This window comes from Rhopalosiphum padi, chromosome 4, assembly GCF_020882245.1.
Source record: "Rhopalosiphum padi isolate XX-2018 chromosome 4, ASM2088224v1, whole genome shotgun sequence".
Taxonomy (NCBI): domain Eukaryota; kingdom Metazoa; phylum Arthropoda; class Insecta; order Hemiptera; family Aphididae; genus Rhopalosiphum; species Rhopalosiphum padi.
Genome location: NC_083600.1, coordinates 17,701,368 through 17,720,875, shown reverse-complemented (window position 1 = coordinate 17,720,875; position 19,508 = coordinate 17,701,368). Strand labels below are relative to the sequence as shown.

Below are 19,508 nucleotides of genomic sequence, written 5' to 3'. Positions count from 1 at the left end.
GTTATCCCGTTGCCACCGCCACCGACGTTTTTCGCGTTCTACACACGTCCATCGGTTCGTCGACTCGACCGCCGTCAGTGTTAGTCGTCGGTCGTCGCACTGCTACACGTCAGTTTGGTTTTCGGTTCTGTTGAGCGGCATCCGTCGTCGCCAACGTCGCGTTATCCACACGATATTACCGCGCACTGCCGAGAGTATTTCCGCAAATCACCTAAATTTGTAAGCGGTAGACTCTGTCCGTGAGTGTGCGCGCGCGCCCTGTGTGTTTCACTGCGAGTAAGTCTATTGCGTGTTTGCCGTGACTTAGCGACTGTTAGGTACACATATCTTTGGTGTCACATCCCATCGGGTTTCTCGTCATAGAATCCCGCCATCCCTGTCGATCGCCGTTGTCAGGGTCAGTGCGTGGCCCTCTGTTGTGTCATATTTCGTAGTACGCCAACACTTGCAAACACGGCTCTCCGAACGCGCGCCTCGCGGCTGTTGACGACATGCCATCGTGTTAGGCCCGACGACAGCGGATGTAACATGAACGACATTGAAACGATCGCGGCCTCGGTGTTCTACTCCGCTAGGGACGGACGGTTAAAACGATTGCAGGTGAGTGGAGCCGATGCATAGTTACTTATATTACGGGGGGGTGGTGATAATTTTCGGTGCTATGTGACCCGTATTAGCTATAGTAGATACATATTATGGGCACTGTAGACAAAGACTAACTACTGTCGGTTCTATTGATGCTGTCACTGTTCGCACACTGATGGAATTATTTTGGAACATTTCGTCGCCTGGGCCTCTGCACTTGCCAACCGATCGTATCGATTGTCAAAGGATACAGTGTACTCTACCCCTGAATTCTATCCTTGCACTTCTTACTTAGATAGCTTTTCTTTTCCCAAATCATATTACCCTTGATACAAATTTTAGTAAAAATATCTAGTCATAGAAGTGTATATTTTAAAATTGTAATTCTTAGACGTCAGAATAGTAACCTAATGTAAAATGTTCTCTCATTTTGTTGACTAATATGTTAATAGTTATTAATTTGTTTTATTTAAATATAGATATCTACCAGATTAGAAAGTTTTTTTTTAACTGAATAAGCAGTTTGATTAGATATTTAAATTCATCTTTGGCTATGACATTTAAATGTCATTCTTTAATTACATAAGACCACTATATTTGCCATAGGTTATCTACAAACTACATTCCTTACTTAACAGTTCTACAAAATGTTTAATATATTTATTTCACTGATTTTAAGTATATACCCATCATCAGTTTAAAATAAAATATTTTAAAAACTTTTTACAAATACCTAACAAAATAGCAATTTCAACGTTAGTTTTATAATTATTAAAATTTTTAATTAAATAAGTAGGTAGCCCATTACCCATATAATATGCTCATTTATCAAGGTATTTTTCTATTAAGTTTTAAATAATAGTTATTTTCATCATAGAAATAAAATATATTTTATAGTTCTGTTAAAGACAAAATGTATGTCCTCTTGTATATTAGTTATCTTATTTTGAAATGTTCAAATTGATTGATTAAATAGCATAGTATAATTTATTACTTAAAACTAAGTGTTATTGTCTGTACCTAATTATACATACATTGTTTTATAACATAATATCAAAATGAGTTAGGTAGATACACACCAGATATTTTACCTTGTTATATGTGCCTAATTATATTTACTTAACATATTTTTCTATCATAATCCTTTTGTTAATATTGATATTTGAAGTTAACTTTAACATCTGTTCAAGTATAATTATATTGTACGTAATATTATGTCCTTAATGTTTCTTTTTACATGACACTGTGTACATACAATTATTTTATAAGTATACTAATAAAAATGAAATACTTTTATGTTTATTTCCAGATTTATTTAAGTAGCTACCTTTTGTTTAACTTGATACTTTCATAATATATTTATATTACCTATATAATGCAAGTATGTATACAGTATACAGTAGGTATACTAAGTATATTAAAAGTCGCATATGAATTGTATTATCAATATTAATACATCATTAATATTAATTATGTATTTATGCTTAAATTTAGGAATCTAAATAATGTTATGAATTATGATAGGGATTATGATAATACCTACTGTTATAATATAGTGAAAACACATGTTATTTTCTCAGAAATCTAGTTATTCAAATGGATTAAACTAATATTTCAACTAGAATTTGGTTTTCTAGATTAAAGTTATACAATTTAAATATACTAGTATACTATAAAAACTAGCCCATTGACAGTTTAATTTTTAATATAATAATTATGTTAAAATAATATTTTAATTTTCAACCAATGTTATTTTGTTATTTGTTATTTATACTGTCTTAGAGCTTTGTTAAGGGCTATTTTAATAGATCAATTAGAAATTTGATAAAATAAAAGTTCAAATAATTTCATAATTAATTTAGGTAGGTTTCTTATTGTATGTATACAAAATAATTAATACATATATAAAAAATAATATTATGTTATAATATATTATTGATTGGAGTCCAAACAAAAACAATTTGTCGAACATTGTCTTACATTTTTTTTTTCAAGCAAATAAAACCTACATGCCTATGTATGCGGTGTGTATATTAAATAACGATATCAAAGATAATAAATTAATAACATAATATTAACCCTCAAAAAATACCTTATGGAAAAAGAAAAAGAACAAGTTTAAGTTTTATAATATGCGTATTCAAACCCGCTCTTATAGCAGTGTATCATACAATAATATGTAGGTTAGGTTTTAATATAGTATTGGTAAAATATGCAAACACCTCGGTTATTAATTAAACAATCAAAAACAGTCGGATCGCTTGAAACGATAATTATAAATTATAATGTTAACTTTGTAATAATATAATCAAATAACATAATTACGCAGCGAAAAAAACAAAAAGAGTGATTCTGTGTTTTTTTTGTTTTTCTCGTTCGCAATAAGAAATATATATATATATACTTTTTTTGAGTGGTTAACGGTGTGACGGTGATTATCAATTTATCATCATCGTTTTATAAATATGATGAAAAATTGTTAATAATATTATTATCGTAGTTCGTACGCACACGCGTCCGCGTCCAAATAATAATAAAAATATTGCGCGTCGACATGAGGAAAAAATACGCGAACGGACGCATTGATGGTATATATTATTGCGCACCGTCAAAATATAAATCGGACGTTTTTCTCATGGTCGCCACGTGACTGAGACAGCAGCCGTCGATTTATATCGTATTTTTATCATTATTCAAAACAAAACAAAAAAACTACGGTCTATGGCTAAATGGCTATCGTAGCCCAGTTTTCAAAACAAAAACAATCATAATATTATTTTTAAAAAAAATAATAGAAACGCCAGTGTGTAACTATAGTCTCTCGAAACGGCAAATGTTGACCGCGCGTGCATTTACGCAATTACATCGTAAACAAAACCTCTATCGTTGGCGTTCTCCTGGCTCCTCGCTGTTTGGCTCTTGTTTGTTTATTACAACAATACAACATTGCGTTGTTCCATATTTTACTACAACGATATTTTATAATAATACTTAAACATCGGCCGATAACCCAATGACGATGACCCATTAAATTGAAGTGATTTTTTTAAGACTTGCCCGTTTTCTCCGTCGGTGTCTATTGGTATAATTTTTAACGATTCGTAACACTACACTTAGCGCACAGCAGAAGTTCTATCTCCTATTATTTTTATCACCGTGTCTGGAGCCGATTTGATATTTTTCATAACAATATATATATTTTATATAAAATAAAAAATTAAAAGCCTATCGAACCAGTACAATTTCGTATTTACGTTAATAGTCACTTATCAACGTTGTTTAATTACGTTTAACAGCTGCTGCCAGTTATCGACTTCCACAGTTCCACGCGTCGCTACTTCTCTTATCTGCATACTTGAATAAACTAATAATTATTGAACATATTATTCAGGTTCAATATCCTGTAACGGCTACGGCTTTAATATTTTATTCTGATCCGTCAATATAGGTTGGATTAATACCTACGTCAGTGGCAGCTATAATATTATCTAATTATTATTATATATTATGCTCATTCGTCTGATATTTGTAAATATTATCTATCCTTGTTTTACTTTTTATATGTGGTGATTATGGTATTAATATTACACAAAAGATATATATATATATTTTTAATTTAAAATAAAACTAGGATACACCTTGGCCATGAAATATATCTGATTAAAAGACAAAAAAATATGAGGATACCAATATGAAATAAGACGTGTTCGATGTTCCATTAACATTATTAACCATTGTTACCGAAATATGTATCCACTGAGTTGGATGAGATTATGAAAATAATATAATTTGTAGTTATCTGATATAGTTTATTATTCTTAATTCTTATCATTAACTAAGTGTGCATGTTTTGTGCTTCGAGTGTAAATTATTATTATTATTCTGATTTCTGATGTTGTTGCACGGCAACAATGAACGGTTTGTTCGTTTGTTGTCCGTCGTCCAGTTCTTACTTCTTTCCGCCACGAGTTTTGTTGCGGTTGCCAATAGGCAACGTCGGCGCCTTCGTCGTCGTGTCCAGCTCTAAAAACGGGTTTCTTTGTGTGGTCGCGAGTTATTTTCATATTCATATCGTGCCGGATGCCGTCGACCGTCGTCAACGACGCAATTGGTTGGCGACCGCTCGTTTTTCAACGAGATCTCCGTCGGTGTAAATGATACGGAATAATATAATAATATGTAAATAATAATAATCGTTGGCCGTCGTAATCTCCCAAATATTATACGCGTCATACGTGTGTATATAATGTATATATAGCAATAGCCTACCCACTTGTCGACCATCGTCTGACGCTTTCTATCTCGACGAATAATAATATTATATTTAATATTGTTGTCGCCAAAGTCGTATTTACAAGGTTTGGGTAATCGGGCCCCTTGACCTTTATTTCTTCATAATGCTCGACATTTTTTTTAAAAAATAATATTATAATGATAATGTTTATTCGTGCCATTTTTCATATACGGTACAAGTTGAATATGTCATCAAGAAATAATCCAATCACACCTAATAAAATAATGAACTTATTTGTTTGAAAACTTGTAGATTCAAATATTAGATACTATTTGTTCAGCAATAAGTAGTATTATGATATTTTGTATTGTATAATTAACTATTAAATTAAAAATTACGGTTTGTTGTATGTCTATCTAGTAAAAAAATAATGGCCCCAAAATTGTATTCCCACTAGTTAAGTGTTATTTACGTATTATCATTATACATTACTTTGCTTTCCACAATCACGACTACAACCAAGCACCGACTAAGGTTGATCGTTTCGTTACGAATTCTTAAAATTCTTTATAACGGTTTCCGTGATAGCTGTTCCATTTTCTACTTAAATCGCCCTTTCCCACTAAATTGGTGTGTATTCTGAAACAAGACTAATTCTTTATGTACACTAAAAACATACCCAAATGTTTTCTATTTGATTCACTAATATCGATTTAGCAATTACATGATTTGATGACTTTTAATAGGTGTAATATACCATATTATATTAATTGCAATTTGGCAAGCTATGTATATATAAACCAAGTTTAAGACAACTTTTTTAATGCACGTTTCTTACATATAAAATATACTTGAAACACGATTTCTTTCGTAATTTTCTGCCAAATTGACCTGATCCTCTATATTTCCATTTTACTTTCATTGTTGTTTTTACTTTGCGTTTTTAGTCAACTAACATAATAAACCCAAAAACTCAGTTTTAAATTGAATATATTTTTAAGTTTTTCCCGCTCGTTATGAATTGAAATGGGTTCAACTTATAGTAGTTATTTACCTATTATTATTAATATTTAAAAAATATAATAATAATAATTTTATGTTATGTATTGGTTCATTTCTTTAACAAATTAACACGAAAGTATTATAAATTATAGTTTAACATTATGAGTCTATGACCTACATGCCTTTATTCAATAAATTAACCAAAACAATGTATAAAGCATTAGATAAAAAATTACTATGAATACTATGTATAAAACAGTTCAACTGGTTTATCTTAATTACAAATTGACAAATTGTATATATTACAATGTATTGATTATATTTTAGTTCATGCATTTTAGTTGAATATGACAATATTCAACATCTGTATAATATGGATATACCGATGTTCCAATATTAAATACAATTAATATTTTAACTACTTTGTAGCTTTTACTAAAATGTAATGAGTTTTTAATGATTTCGAGAATTTTAAATATTTTTACGTGCGTCCTTTATTTGTTCTGGTTAACTGAGACATAAGTAATGTTACAATAATATAAGTATATTATTTTAATATTATTTATGGGTATCTACCTGACTACCTAAACCAAATACACATATTATAAATAAAACGAAAAGCTATAGAGATAACAACTTGACCGTTTTTGGTAATACTTGGGATTATTCAGTTTAAAGAAAAAAATGTATTTCCCTAGTATACGTATTGGGTGTGTTACTACTTACTACAGTGAGATCTACTACACACGTGTATTGAATTCGCACGTGTTCCGGGCTTCTTGGCATAAACACTGCTATACACATACGTCTGTTAATTATTGCGCTTGGTCGTTGGCAAGGTTATTACACGACAATACCTGTGTAATATTATGTTTTGCTTCCTTGTTTCGTTTTTACTTGTTGAATCATGATTGAAATATATTATTTAAACTATCGTTGATATAAAATTAAACGTAAATGACGGATGAAGGTAGACATGAATAGGATGAGAGGAATAGACTGTTCGCTGTGTGAAAATAAAAAATTGTGCGTAGTTGAACGAATTAAATTTGTTTTCAATTTGAAACACATTACAATAATATATTGTGTTGCGTGATACCTGCTACTTTATACACGATTGATTTTTATTACGGCAACGTCAATTAAACAAATGCATTGCTGTTTAGAACGCGACACGTTTTTTAAATAGTGTTAACGTCCGCAATATGATTTTGTTCTATTTTACCAAACCGTAAGAAATAATATAACAAGATATTGTTGTGTCTTGGTTCGAATTCCTTTTTTATTTTAATTTTGCTATGCTAATTTCTGTCTTTCTATAAATACTTATTTCTACTTCCGATTATAATATGTTGACTGTTGACAGCTTATTTCGATTTCAGCAATCATTTAAAATATAAATACTTAGTTTTATATTATACTGTATAAATGTATAAAATCCTTAGTATATATTTGTTTTACGATTTGCTTGTGAACAGATTATTATTATTTTTATTATTTAAGCATCATCTACATAATTATAGTTTTATGAGCTTACTTTAAATCAGCATTATAATAATAATATAGTAAAAGTAAATAATATATCTCAATTCTCTATATTATACTAATATAGTATGTCAATTGTTGCCTGTTGCCTTTATACTAAATATTTTTGTGGGCTCTTTGCCCTTGTACAAAACTCCAAATTGACTACATGATAAATTTTATATATTTACTCAAAGATTAAAATATAAAAATAACTAAATATATATATATATATATATATTGTAAAAATTAATATAGTATATTATAAATAAATTAAAAAAATTATAAATTCATTCTGATGTCACGAGCTTCTGTATTCCATGTCTAACCTGCCCACTCCATATATGAGGTCTCTCTCCATAGTTATAAAAGTTACTAAGAAAAAAATCACTGGAATTTAAGTCCCTATTCTATTTATTATTATTTACTATTTATATACAAATTAAAATATTTAAAATTATATTTTATTAATTAAACTAATTACTTGGTATAATTACTTTTAAATAACTTAGTGTGTAATACAAATTTGAAAAGTAGAATTTTTAACATTAGATAAAAGATACAACATATTTTTCTTCATCGCAATTAAAAATTTCATATTTTTGAATCTTATTATAGTTAATCTTAAATTTTCAACATGAAATACCTACTCATCAATCTTCAATGCTAATAATAACTAAACTCTACGTGTAAGATTTTTAATCTACAAAAAAATTGTAGATATTGCATAATTGAATGCATATAATCAACAAACTTAGAAAAATAATAATAATAATTAATAATCATCATACTAATATGAAATATCTTTTAAGAGGCTACATCAAACCTATCAGTAAGTCTTTTGTATGTTAAATATAATTATAAATCATAATCTATATTTGTTTCAACTAGTTATTTAGTGCTTCATAAAAGTTTACTTGTACGTTTTTAATCTAATAAAAACTACAATAATTGTGTTTATAAAAATTTTATTGAATAATAGAAAAAATTATTGTGTTCCTGTATGTAAAAATAGCATTCTAGTTAAACAATTTTACATACTAAAATATAATTATCTATAGTATCTATGAATTCAGTCACTTATTGACTAAAACTTGTATTTTCAAATATATAAAATGACAATTGGGTATATTTTATAAATACTTGTAAATTATTATTATATTAAAGTTTCATAGGTTATAATTCTTTTCTACAAAGCATTTTAAATTATTTTTTATTTACAATATAACTAATCATTTATCAATTCATAAAATATCTTTCAATGATTGACTTACCATTTCAAACCAGGAAACAAAAAAAAAATTAATGGTCCTTCAATATATAAAACTAAAATTATAAAGTATATTTTAACGTAATAAATGTAATAATCTGTTCTTACAACATTAATATACAAAATAAATTATTTATTTCATTAATAATTAATATATTATGTTATATGAAGTAATCTCAGTTACACCTGTTATTCTCTTTAATCAATATGTATAATTTTATGGATTGCATTGCTTTATATCCATATGTATTTATATAAATAAATATTAATACAGTGAAACTTCTATTTACAGTCTCATTGAAAACAAAAAAAAAAAATTGTATTCTATAGAGATTTTACATTAAGATTTATAAGGTAAATACAATTGTATAAATTTGATTAAAATTCCCAAAAATATTTCTTTATTGGTGGCAATCAAATCATTGAAATATAAAAATAAAATATTGAAAGTAAATCGTGTGATGAGTAATTTATGTAAATAATAATTTGTTTGTATTCCACATTTTTTATTTTTATCAAATTTTGACTGAATTTGTTCCCCAAAAATAAATTGTGCTATTTGCGATTATGGTGCTCACATAAGTACATAACTATTAATTATTATATTCATATTATAGCTAGCACAATATATTTTATATCTTAAAATAGATTAATTAGATAAGAAAGGTCATTATGGATTACAGGATATGGATTATAATAATATTTTAATTATTTTTAGTTAAAACCATTAAAACCTCAGTATTATTATCATTACAATTAAAGTTATTTACAATGATTAATTATAATAGGTAATTCTAATTCTATAAAATGCTATTTGCAGAATAATAATATTAAAGCTTTCTATGACTGTGACTAGGAAGTGAAAGGTAGAATGACATTAAACAAAATGATTCACAACTTTGCAGGTATATAACACGCTTCACAGTCAACATGTGTTTGCGAATAGTTCAATACCAAGGTCAATAATTTTCATACGGACAACAGTTTATAGAGTTTAATCATGTGTGATCTAGTATATTTTTGTATTGCAATAAAACAATGAAAACTAACAAAATTAATATTATTGTTTTTTTTTTATTATTATTATTTATTTAATGTTACTTGTCTATTATAATTATACTTTAATTTTATTACTTGTGTGTATAATATTTTTATATTAGATTTTGGTATCTATTAAGTGCAATAGTTTTGATTAAAATTAAATCAAGTTAGCTTATCAATTTATCACCCAATGTTTAATATCTGGTAGTTGTATGTAATATTTGTAGGCATTACTAGGGGGGGGATGCTTTGGTGGGCTTCATCCCCCCCCCCCCAGAGGTGAGATGTGCTTATAAACATATTAGTATTACCTTATTTTTTGCCTACAATATAAAAAAATATAATGTTTCATATAAACGAATAATCATAAGTTAGTTGTAAACATTAATAGAAACAATAAATAATAATTTAATCAAAAAAATTTGCTATAAAACATTTTTAGGAATCTACCCCGGCCCCTTAACTTTTAAGGACTAGTTACGTCTATGGTATTATTCATTCCAATAGGTATACAAAATATTACATTTTGTAATCAAACCATTTTAGGATTTTATAACTATTAATTAACAATTTGCTAAATTTAATTATATTAAAAATTGTCTAGTTAAAATAATGTTAATAGTTCTCATTTATAGTTAGCTTACTATAATTAAATAATTTATCTTGTTTCTTCTAGATATTTTTAATTTAATATTTTAATGGTAAATTTTTAATATCAGTTATTTCAAGGTAAAATAATATTCTTGTTAAACGTGTTACATAAAGTTACTTTTTATATATTCCCTCATATTTATAAATTTAATCAATAAAATATATAAGTTGATTTAAAATGTCACATTTTTTAAATTTACATAAAATCTAAGACTTTTTCAAATAAAAATCAAGATTTTAACATTGAAAAATAAATAGAATAATACTTTTAAAACCTAGTTACACATAGTAGATAATAATTATTAACAAATTGAATTAAAATCAATATTTTAATTATATCTAATTATTGTTTTAGTAGGCACCTATAAAATAATTGCATATATCATTATTCATAAAAGTTAAAAAGTTTATATTTGTGATTTCTAGCTTGTATAAAAATAATTATTTACAACTAGCAACATACCTATGTTATATAATTAAATAAGTATATTATGCGAGTGTTTCATAAAATATATTAGAATGAAAATTATCTTTCTATAATAAATATAAGTAGGATAACTGAGTTCAATGTCTGTATTGAGTGCATATGTTCCTATGTTATCAATATCCCACTACATTTTTCTTTGAAAAAATAAATATGTTGCTTTGTCTCCTTTCTTTCTTGCCTCTCTTCTTTTGTCTCGTCAGGTTCATCAAACATGATCAATTATCCTCATAAACGTATTTTTTCTTTTCAAATAAATAAGATTTTTTTATCGAATTTATCATAGTAATTTATTTGGATCAGCCTTGAACTGTATTAAATTACCACAATGTTGTACCATGTATGGAAGTATTTATTTATCGATGAAGTCTAGTTGCAGGTAGCTCGTTTCCTTGACCCTTCCTTATAAAGATATAAGCTATAGACTATAGTATACTTATGGAACTTAAAAACGTGACTGAACTCTACTTCCTGGTAGTGACAAATGTTTACCAATTTTAGGGTTTAAAGTCTTGATTATCTAATATTGCTATTAATTGTTCTTGGAGTATATTTCAGTTTCACCATAAATGACCTTAATATGTTTATTTGCAGTTGCTGTTGGAAGGCAAATCAGCGATGGAAAATGCCAAACTGTTGAAAACCACAACAACTGGCGCTACGCCATTGCTGATGGCCTGTAGACATGGCCACTACGATATAGCCTTGTACTTAATCAAAAGACACAAAGTCGATATTGAACAAACAGGATCAGGTAATAAATGAATCATTACCTAATGCATAATCTTTTACAATATTAGGTATATCTTTTGATTCCAATTTTATCCTTTCTAAACTAATTTAAAAATATATTATAAAAGTATAAATAACAACAATATACGTTAAATCTGTCAAATTATAATTTATATTATTCTATTTCATCTTAAGTATTAGCATTTAGCTTATTATCTTATCTGTTGAAAATCATATGTAGTCTATATTTTTTAATATTTATAAAACCCATGTTTTAAAAATATAATATTTAGTTTAAAAAAATTTGTATATATCTACAACTTATGTTTTTATTTTTAGTAATTTATATTTATTTACTTACAATTGTATTTTTTGCTGATTGTGATTTGAATCCATCCTATGATAAAATAATGTTATTTTAAATAATCATGTAGATTGATAGAGCTTAAATTTTTGACTTAGTCTTAGTGCTTATGTTGTCGGATTTATTCATACCACTGAAATAATTATTATGTCTTTGTTTAATATGTCAACATTCTATCAATTGTTATACAGGTTTATTAATCATTATGTTTCTTAACTTTATAGTTTCATTTATAATTTTATTTAAATTTGTCTTGTCTAAAAGCTGCAGATTGATAACAATAATAAATAAATAAATGAACATTAATCTGACATTGCGAAAGCAAATTATTAAATACCTTAATAAATACGTTTTGATAACACTATGGTCTATGTTTGTCTGTGTTTAAAGAATAAACTAATAACTATACTTATAAAGTTATCAAACCTTTTTTGTTATATTGTGTACCTACTTATTACATACTGTTAATATTTTACAGGATGATCAATTTAACATATTAAAACACTCAATATTTCTTAAATTATTAGGAGGATATCATTGTATTCTATTGGTTTTCTGTCTCTGACTCATCACAACATAGTAAATTTGAAATTTTTTTTTGATTAACTATTTGGCCAATCTTTATCTAAAGTAGTGTTTCCCAACCTTTTTGTAATAATCACCCACAAATTTACTGCTTGTTGAATAAAAAAAAAAAAATTTCCTAAGTTTTTTATAATATATGTATTATTATTTATTGTAAAAATAGTTGTCTAATTAATTTATGAACACCACGAGTTGCAGTAAATATTTTGTGACCCATAGGTTGGGAAACACTGATTTTTAGCATTTTATAAGCTTTTATTTATATTTTAATTTTAACATTTTAATATATTGTACATAATAAATACCCTATTAAATGTTTTTTTTCTAAGTTATGAATTTATGATGATAAGTCAATTTATTCTAATGCACAAAGTTGGTTTTGTCAAACTCAAATTATCTATATTACCCATGGGTTAGAAAAAAAAAAAATTATTAAAATTTAAAACTAATATTTTTAGATTGTATAACGTATACAAAAAATATATAATTTTAAATAGTATGTATTTTGACTCATTGATATTAAAATATTAAATATATTATATAATATATCAAATGTTTATATCTTAAATATAAAACAATTCAACTTATTATTCAATAAAATAACCATTTTTTTATGTCTAAATGTTTAACAAATGAATTTGGTATGTCATATTTTTGATTTTCATATTTTTTATTATTCAATGTTGAATGATGTACTATTATAAGTTATAATTACATAAATGTAGGTTGCTTAACTTGCCGCTATAATTGTTTTGAATAATTATTGTTATTATTATTTAAAGCTATTTAGATATTGTTTTTACTGTTTAAAAATTGATAATTATAAAATTATTATTATTTTAACTTCTGAAAATAAGATAAATGTATTCTGTGTATTGATCACTTTGAAAATTTCAAGTGATAAAAAGTATTTTAAAATATAAAACTAAAAAGTAATAATCAATGAAAATATATGTTGGTAGTTTTACTAACAAAATATTTTAATGCCAGCATTTCGGAACATCGTACTTTGAACGTGTTCCTCAGGTTCCTCTAGTCATAATTTATAATTGTATTAAACATTTCTACTTATTTTTCACTATCAAAAAAGGTCATAAATAGATTTTATGTTATTATTATTTATCTGTCATAACAAGGTTATCTGTTCCTTTATGCAGTGATTGACCGTTAAAATATTTTTAAATTTTTATTTATTATTCAATACTTTATTGAATTAAAAAATCAAATAATTCTACAGAATTTTTGGTCATTTTTATATTTGTTTAATTTATTTTATTGACTTGAAAAAATAGTTTTTTTTTGTTTTGTAGTAGACTAGTTGTACAAATTATATTAAAATAATATTATTGTTAATCAGTAGCGGCTCGTGGCCAGTAGGTTTACGAAGAAATAGTGCACAATTATACATTTAATTACTATAATAACACATAAATATTATTGTAACAATTTTTTCCCTTGTTAAATAAATAATATAATTGTTAGTTATAAATAAAAAAACAAAATAAATACAATATAATATTATGTCAGTTATGTATCAATTTAGTTGTTTCATTTAAACAGAAATAAACACAAAAGAGATTAAAAAAATAATACCACTTAAAAAAACGCATACGAAAATTATCGATAACGAATAATCTTTAGCAAAAATCGTTTAAATGTGTGGTAGGTATTAGGTAACAGTAGGTATCATTCTATTCTGTGGTATGTGTAAGTGTAAGTGGCAAGTGCTATGACTGCTATGCCGTATTCGTATTGTCGTCGTATATTTGTGCGCGCGTTTTACAGAGTTCAGACTACGACATGTTTATGCAGGTCTGTTCATGTTTCGACATGCAACGTTTTTCGTGTGGTATTTATATAATATGTTAGTGTTAGTGTACGTCAGATGCTGTAGTTGTAGTACCACTATTATGTCTATATAGAATTCGGAGTTTCGGACTGGTCTTGTCATTATTATTCATTACAATTTACAATCATAATAAATAATAATATAATATTGTATCTACTATAACTATACTACTGAGGCACTCAGATCACAATCACTGTGACACAGTGTTGGACGTTGGTTTTGTGTCCAATAATATTATGAATAATTTTTTTTTTACAAATATAAAATAATCCTAAGTTACGAAAACAAACGTAATTGGTGCAGAGATCTATTGCATTAACAATAAAATGAAAAACTAAACCAAAATTGAAAGTGTCATCATTGGGTGGCTCCTTTCCTCAAATTATGTATTTCATGCTCTTTGTTTTCTCTTAGCACATATACTCATTATGTCCATAATATGATATAGATTGTATATTTTTCGTTTAAAAAAAAAAAAAAAAAAGTTTCGAAAACATTGAACAGCCACTATAATATTTGAATTATATCTTTTCTCTGATTAAACTACTGAGAAACAACGTAAGTCACAAAATATTGAAAATGTTGATATAATGAATTTGTTATCTATGGGATGGTTCTATGGTTTGAATCTAACATTCATCATTCATTATGTGAACATTTAAAAATAATATATTTAATTTTAAGATAATGGGACGAAATAAAAATAAATAAAATTAGTTTATTTCAGTGATCTACTAATTCTTTTTGTCCTATCATTAAACAAATATTAAAATAATATTATTTTATAGATGTAATTAGAGCTGATTCCGCGTATTTGAAAATAAAAATAAATCTAGTATGAACCTTTAGTAATTTATTTAGCCACGCATTACACCACGGAGAATCGTGTATAGTAGAAACTATATGTAAGTCCAGAAATTCTACATGCACCTCCTCCAGGCTAAAATGTATTTTATTTTATTTTTAAATTATGATATGGTATATCGCCAATCTCTTTCCATTAGACCTCTCGGCTTATTCACTGAGCTATTATAATATAACTGGTAGCGTAAAAACAGATTTTTTTATTGTTTTCTTTGTTTTCTTATATTGACATGTCATTTCTCAAATAGATGGTTCAATTCTTCAAGCACTTCCCAAACATGTTGTCATATTATATAATTAACCGGCGATTATATAATTATTTTGTATTTTTATTATTATTATTATTATTATTTGGCGTTAGATGTATGTCTACCTAATGCTGACTACCATTAAATCCGTAGCCTTGTATAAACTTTAGCACAAAAAAATTTATAATAAATTTAAATCTTCAAATAAAATTTAATAACAGATCCTACAAAGCTACAAAACATTCCTTGAGTCCACCCTATTAACTTTTACCTAAGTTGTTATGTTGCTTATAGAGGATTAATAATTTAAAAATTGATCACGTATAAAATTGTTTTAATGTTTAAGGGAGAATGTGAAGAAAAGTCATGATAATTTTATTTCACAAGACGCTATAATAATTAACGTACAGTCACCCCAGATTTGCGTTATATATTTTTCTTCATATATTGTATATTTCCATATTATATGTGCCCTAATTATAATTTATACTTTATTATCAAATAAATATCAAACCTAAGTATGATTTAATTTTTTTCATAATGTTATTATAAATCAGTGAACAAATCATTCAATAAATTACATTTTTAAGGAAAACACTTAATAATAAGTTATCACAGCTTAAGCAGTATTTATTTTTAATTTTTTGTAAAACCCTAATTTTTGTTCACAGTTATGTTTGACGGTGAAACAATAGAAGGAGCGCCACCGCTATGGTGTGCGGCCGCTGCTGGACACCTGGACATAGTAAAACTGTTGATCCGAGAAGACGCCGTAGTGAATTCAACTACCAAAACGAATTCGACGCCGTTACGTGCTGCATGTTTCGACGGACACTACGAAATCGTCAAATATTTAGTCGAACATGGTGCAGGTGTGTTTGCTGTTCATTTCTATAAATGATTATTAATAATTTGTCGACCTCCCTCAAAAATGTCCTATTCACAGTACCTTCCAAGTGTTTTTTTTAATATTCTGCTAGTGGGTGGAAAATGACCTATTTTTGGGGTGGCACGAATACCGTTAGGTTATACACTAGTGACTAGATGTATGTGTAAGTGACTGCGCATCATACCTCTGGGAAACGAGAGTCGAAATGTGGTGCAATTGTACTCGAGCCAGAAACCGTGGTAGTCATTAATGAAAATTATTCCCACTTCGATTTTTATTCAAATAAATGTCTGTTTAAAACTTTAAATGTTATAGTTTAAACTGTACGCTTATCAAATTAGTAAAAAATAAAAACAAATCTGAAATTTTTACCAGTTATAATGCGTATTATATATTTATATACCTATAATTTCGAGTGGTCAAATATTATATACAAAAAAAAGTTGCTATGGAATTTCTCGCGTACGTGCGACGCTCGCCATACTCCTGTTTAATCGTCATCGTGAAGGTGAAATTTATTAACTACGGGAATAACAAACTGTTGTTATTCTTCGTCGTCTAATTATTATTTCTTCGGTGGCACCCATTCAATAGTAGATAATCGCCTGTGTGTCGAGAAAAAAGCGTATTCTATTACCTGGACAAATTATTTCTTTTTAATTATTATAGTAGCTAAATAATAACTAATAGTAACGTCTTGAACACTATGAGTTTTATGATGTATGTTGTTCAATTTATGTATTTCACGCAAATTATAGATAGTTAAATTTTTCTCTTGACGAAGGTATTTTCACCACTTTTAATTGAGATTTTATTTTTCCATAACCACAGATATCGAAGTATCCAATCGCCACGGTCACACGTGCCTGATGATCGCTTGCTATAAAGGTCACTACAAAATCGCCAACTTCCTGTTGGCTCTAAAAGCTGATATCAACAAAAAGAGCGTCAAAGGTAACACTGCGTTGCACGATTGTGCTGAGTCAGGTAGCCTAGACATATTCAAAATGCTCATTCTCAACGGGGCCAAAATGGAAGTAGACTCTTACGGTTAGTGCTCCTCGATTGAATTATTATGTTATTACCAAAAGTTGTAATATATTATTATAACAGTAAAAATAGTACTACGCAATTTAGTAGACGATAACAGTGCCAAAAAAAAATCAGCCGCATCGTTCGACAGTAGGTAATAATTTATATTGTGTTTTCTGTTAAAATTTATAGGGATGACACCTCTGTTGGCCGCGTGCGTCACCGGTCACGCTGACATCGTTGACTACCTAGTTAAAAGTAACAACTTGGTATCGCGCAAAGAGAAGATCGAAGCCTTAGAATTGCTTGGCGCCACATACATTGACAAAAGGAGAGACTTGATCGGTGGTTTCGACCTGTGGAAACAAGCCATGGATCTGAGGTTCAATGTGGACGACGAACAAGACATACCGAAACCGGACAACGCACTGCCGATTGAAGCGTATGAATGGGCGCAAGAAGTGAAAAACCACGAGGAACTTAATGAACTATTGTCTGAACCTGACGAGATGAGGATGCAGGTTCGTCGTTTTTATTTAACCCACCGGCTACCGCCTTCATTGATCTGGGGCTTTAAAAATTTTTCTCTTTATTTAAATTTAAACATTTTTTAATGTTTTTATTTTTCCAGGCTTTGTTAGTGAGAGAACGGATTCTTGGTCCTACTCATCCGGATACCAGTTACTATGTGCGCTATCGAGGCGCTGTGTATGCTGATGCCGGCAAATTTACTCGGTGCATATCTCTGTGGAACCATGCCTTAGATATCCAAAGAGGTTCTCTTGAGTCTTGCCACCAGATGACTGTCTCTTCATTCTTCTCCTTTGCTGAACTCTTCTCTTTCATGTCTGATGCATGCGCTACCAACGAAAACAACGGGTACAGACAAGTGCCAGCTCTATTGACTTTCGAGGACATCATTCAAGTCCTGATCAAAGCTGTTAACGAATTATGTGAACCTAAAGTGCTGCCATCGTCATTAGATTTATCTCCTAGATTATTGCTCATTTCATTGGATCTCTTTAATATGGCACTCAAGTATGTTTATGCTTTATCTAAAGTAAAGCAAGTTTGCTTGTATACAACATAATGTATTTAAATTCTTTCATATGGTTGATATTTAGATTAATCAGGAATGATGAACATTCTCACCTGACTCATCGCCTACTGTATCGTTTGAACAAGTGCAAAGTTGTCGGACATCTCAGTCAGACTGCTCTTCATTTGGCAAGTGCGCGTAAAACTGCTCTGGCAACATCACGACATCCCCAATCTATCAGTCCTGAAGATGCGTCTATGTTACTGAGAGCATTGCTCAAAATTGGCGCCGATCCCAATGCCCGCGATGATGAGGGCAATACACCACTTCATTTAGTCTCTCCCAAAGATATGACAACTATCAAACTGCTTTTGGGTGGTGGGGCTCATTACGATGCTGTCAACAAGGCCGGTCGCACGTTCTGTGACATGCGCAAAGCCACTCCACATAATCCGCTGTGCCACACATCTTTGGCTTGCCATGCTGCTCGCGCCATACGCAAAAACCGTATACCATTCGAGGGAAATATACCAGTCACGTTGTACGAATTTGTGGAAAAACACTAGTTAAATAGACATTAGAAGAAGACATACATGTATAATGATGGTTTGATGTTTCTGTAATTTATTGTATGCACGTAAAAAGAAAAAAAATAATTATTATTTTATCTAATAAATCGTTTATAAACTTATAGTACAGACTACTACTATATAATCATTAATAAGAAAAAACTCATCAACTGGAAACTGTGTGGTTTTCATGTGTGCAGTTGTGTGTATACCCTTTTTATTTGTTCTCTGTGTTACAATTTACTGTTATTATATATTATAAATATAAAGTAAACAAGCATTTACCCACCCTGCCAGCTGTCACTATGCTGTCAAATACCAAAATAACAATATAACATTTTCTGTACAAGATATTATATTTTCTTCTTTATTTTATATAGAGAGAATAGACGTTTTAATGCTATTTTTATTTATGTACATTATAGTATCTATAAACTTTGTTTACATAGATGAAGTTTAATAATTCTATTTTATAATAAATATATTTAAAAAAAAAATTATCTTTGTGTTGTTTCATAAATACAGATTAAACTCCTACTCTTAGGA

General features: G+C 28.3%; 1 protein-coding gene across 1 annotated transcript; it reads left to right on the top strand.

The window, feature by feature from the left end:
- Window positions 1–69: 69 nt before the first annotated feature.
- LOC132930698 (protein fem-1 homolog A) lies at window positions 70–19,086 on the top strand. The gene is made up of 7 exons (XM_060996711.1): window positions 70–600; window positions 11,386–11,545; window positions 16,105–16,305; window positions 17,154–17,372; window positions 17,547–17,875; window positions 17,986–18,392; window positions 18,479–19,086. The coding sequence occupies exons 1-7, from the start codon at window positions 529–531 to the stop codon at window positions 18,957–18,959; spliced, it is 1,869 nt and encodes a 622-aa protein (XP_060852694.1). The 5' UTR covers window positions 70–528; the 3' UTR covers window positions 18,960–19,086.
- Window positions 19,087–19,508: the final 422 nt, after the last annotated feature.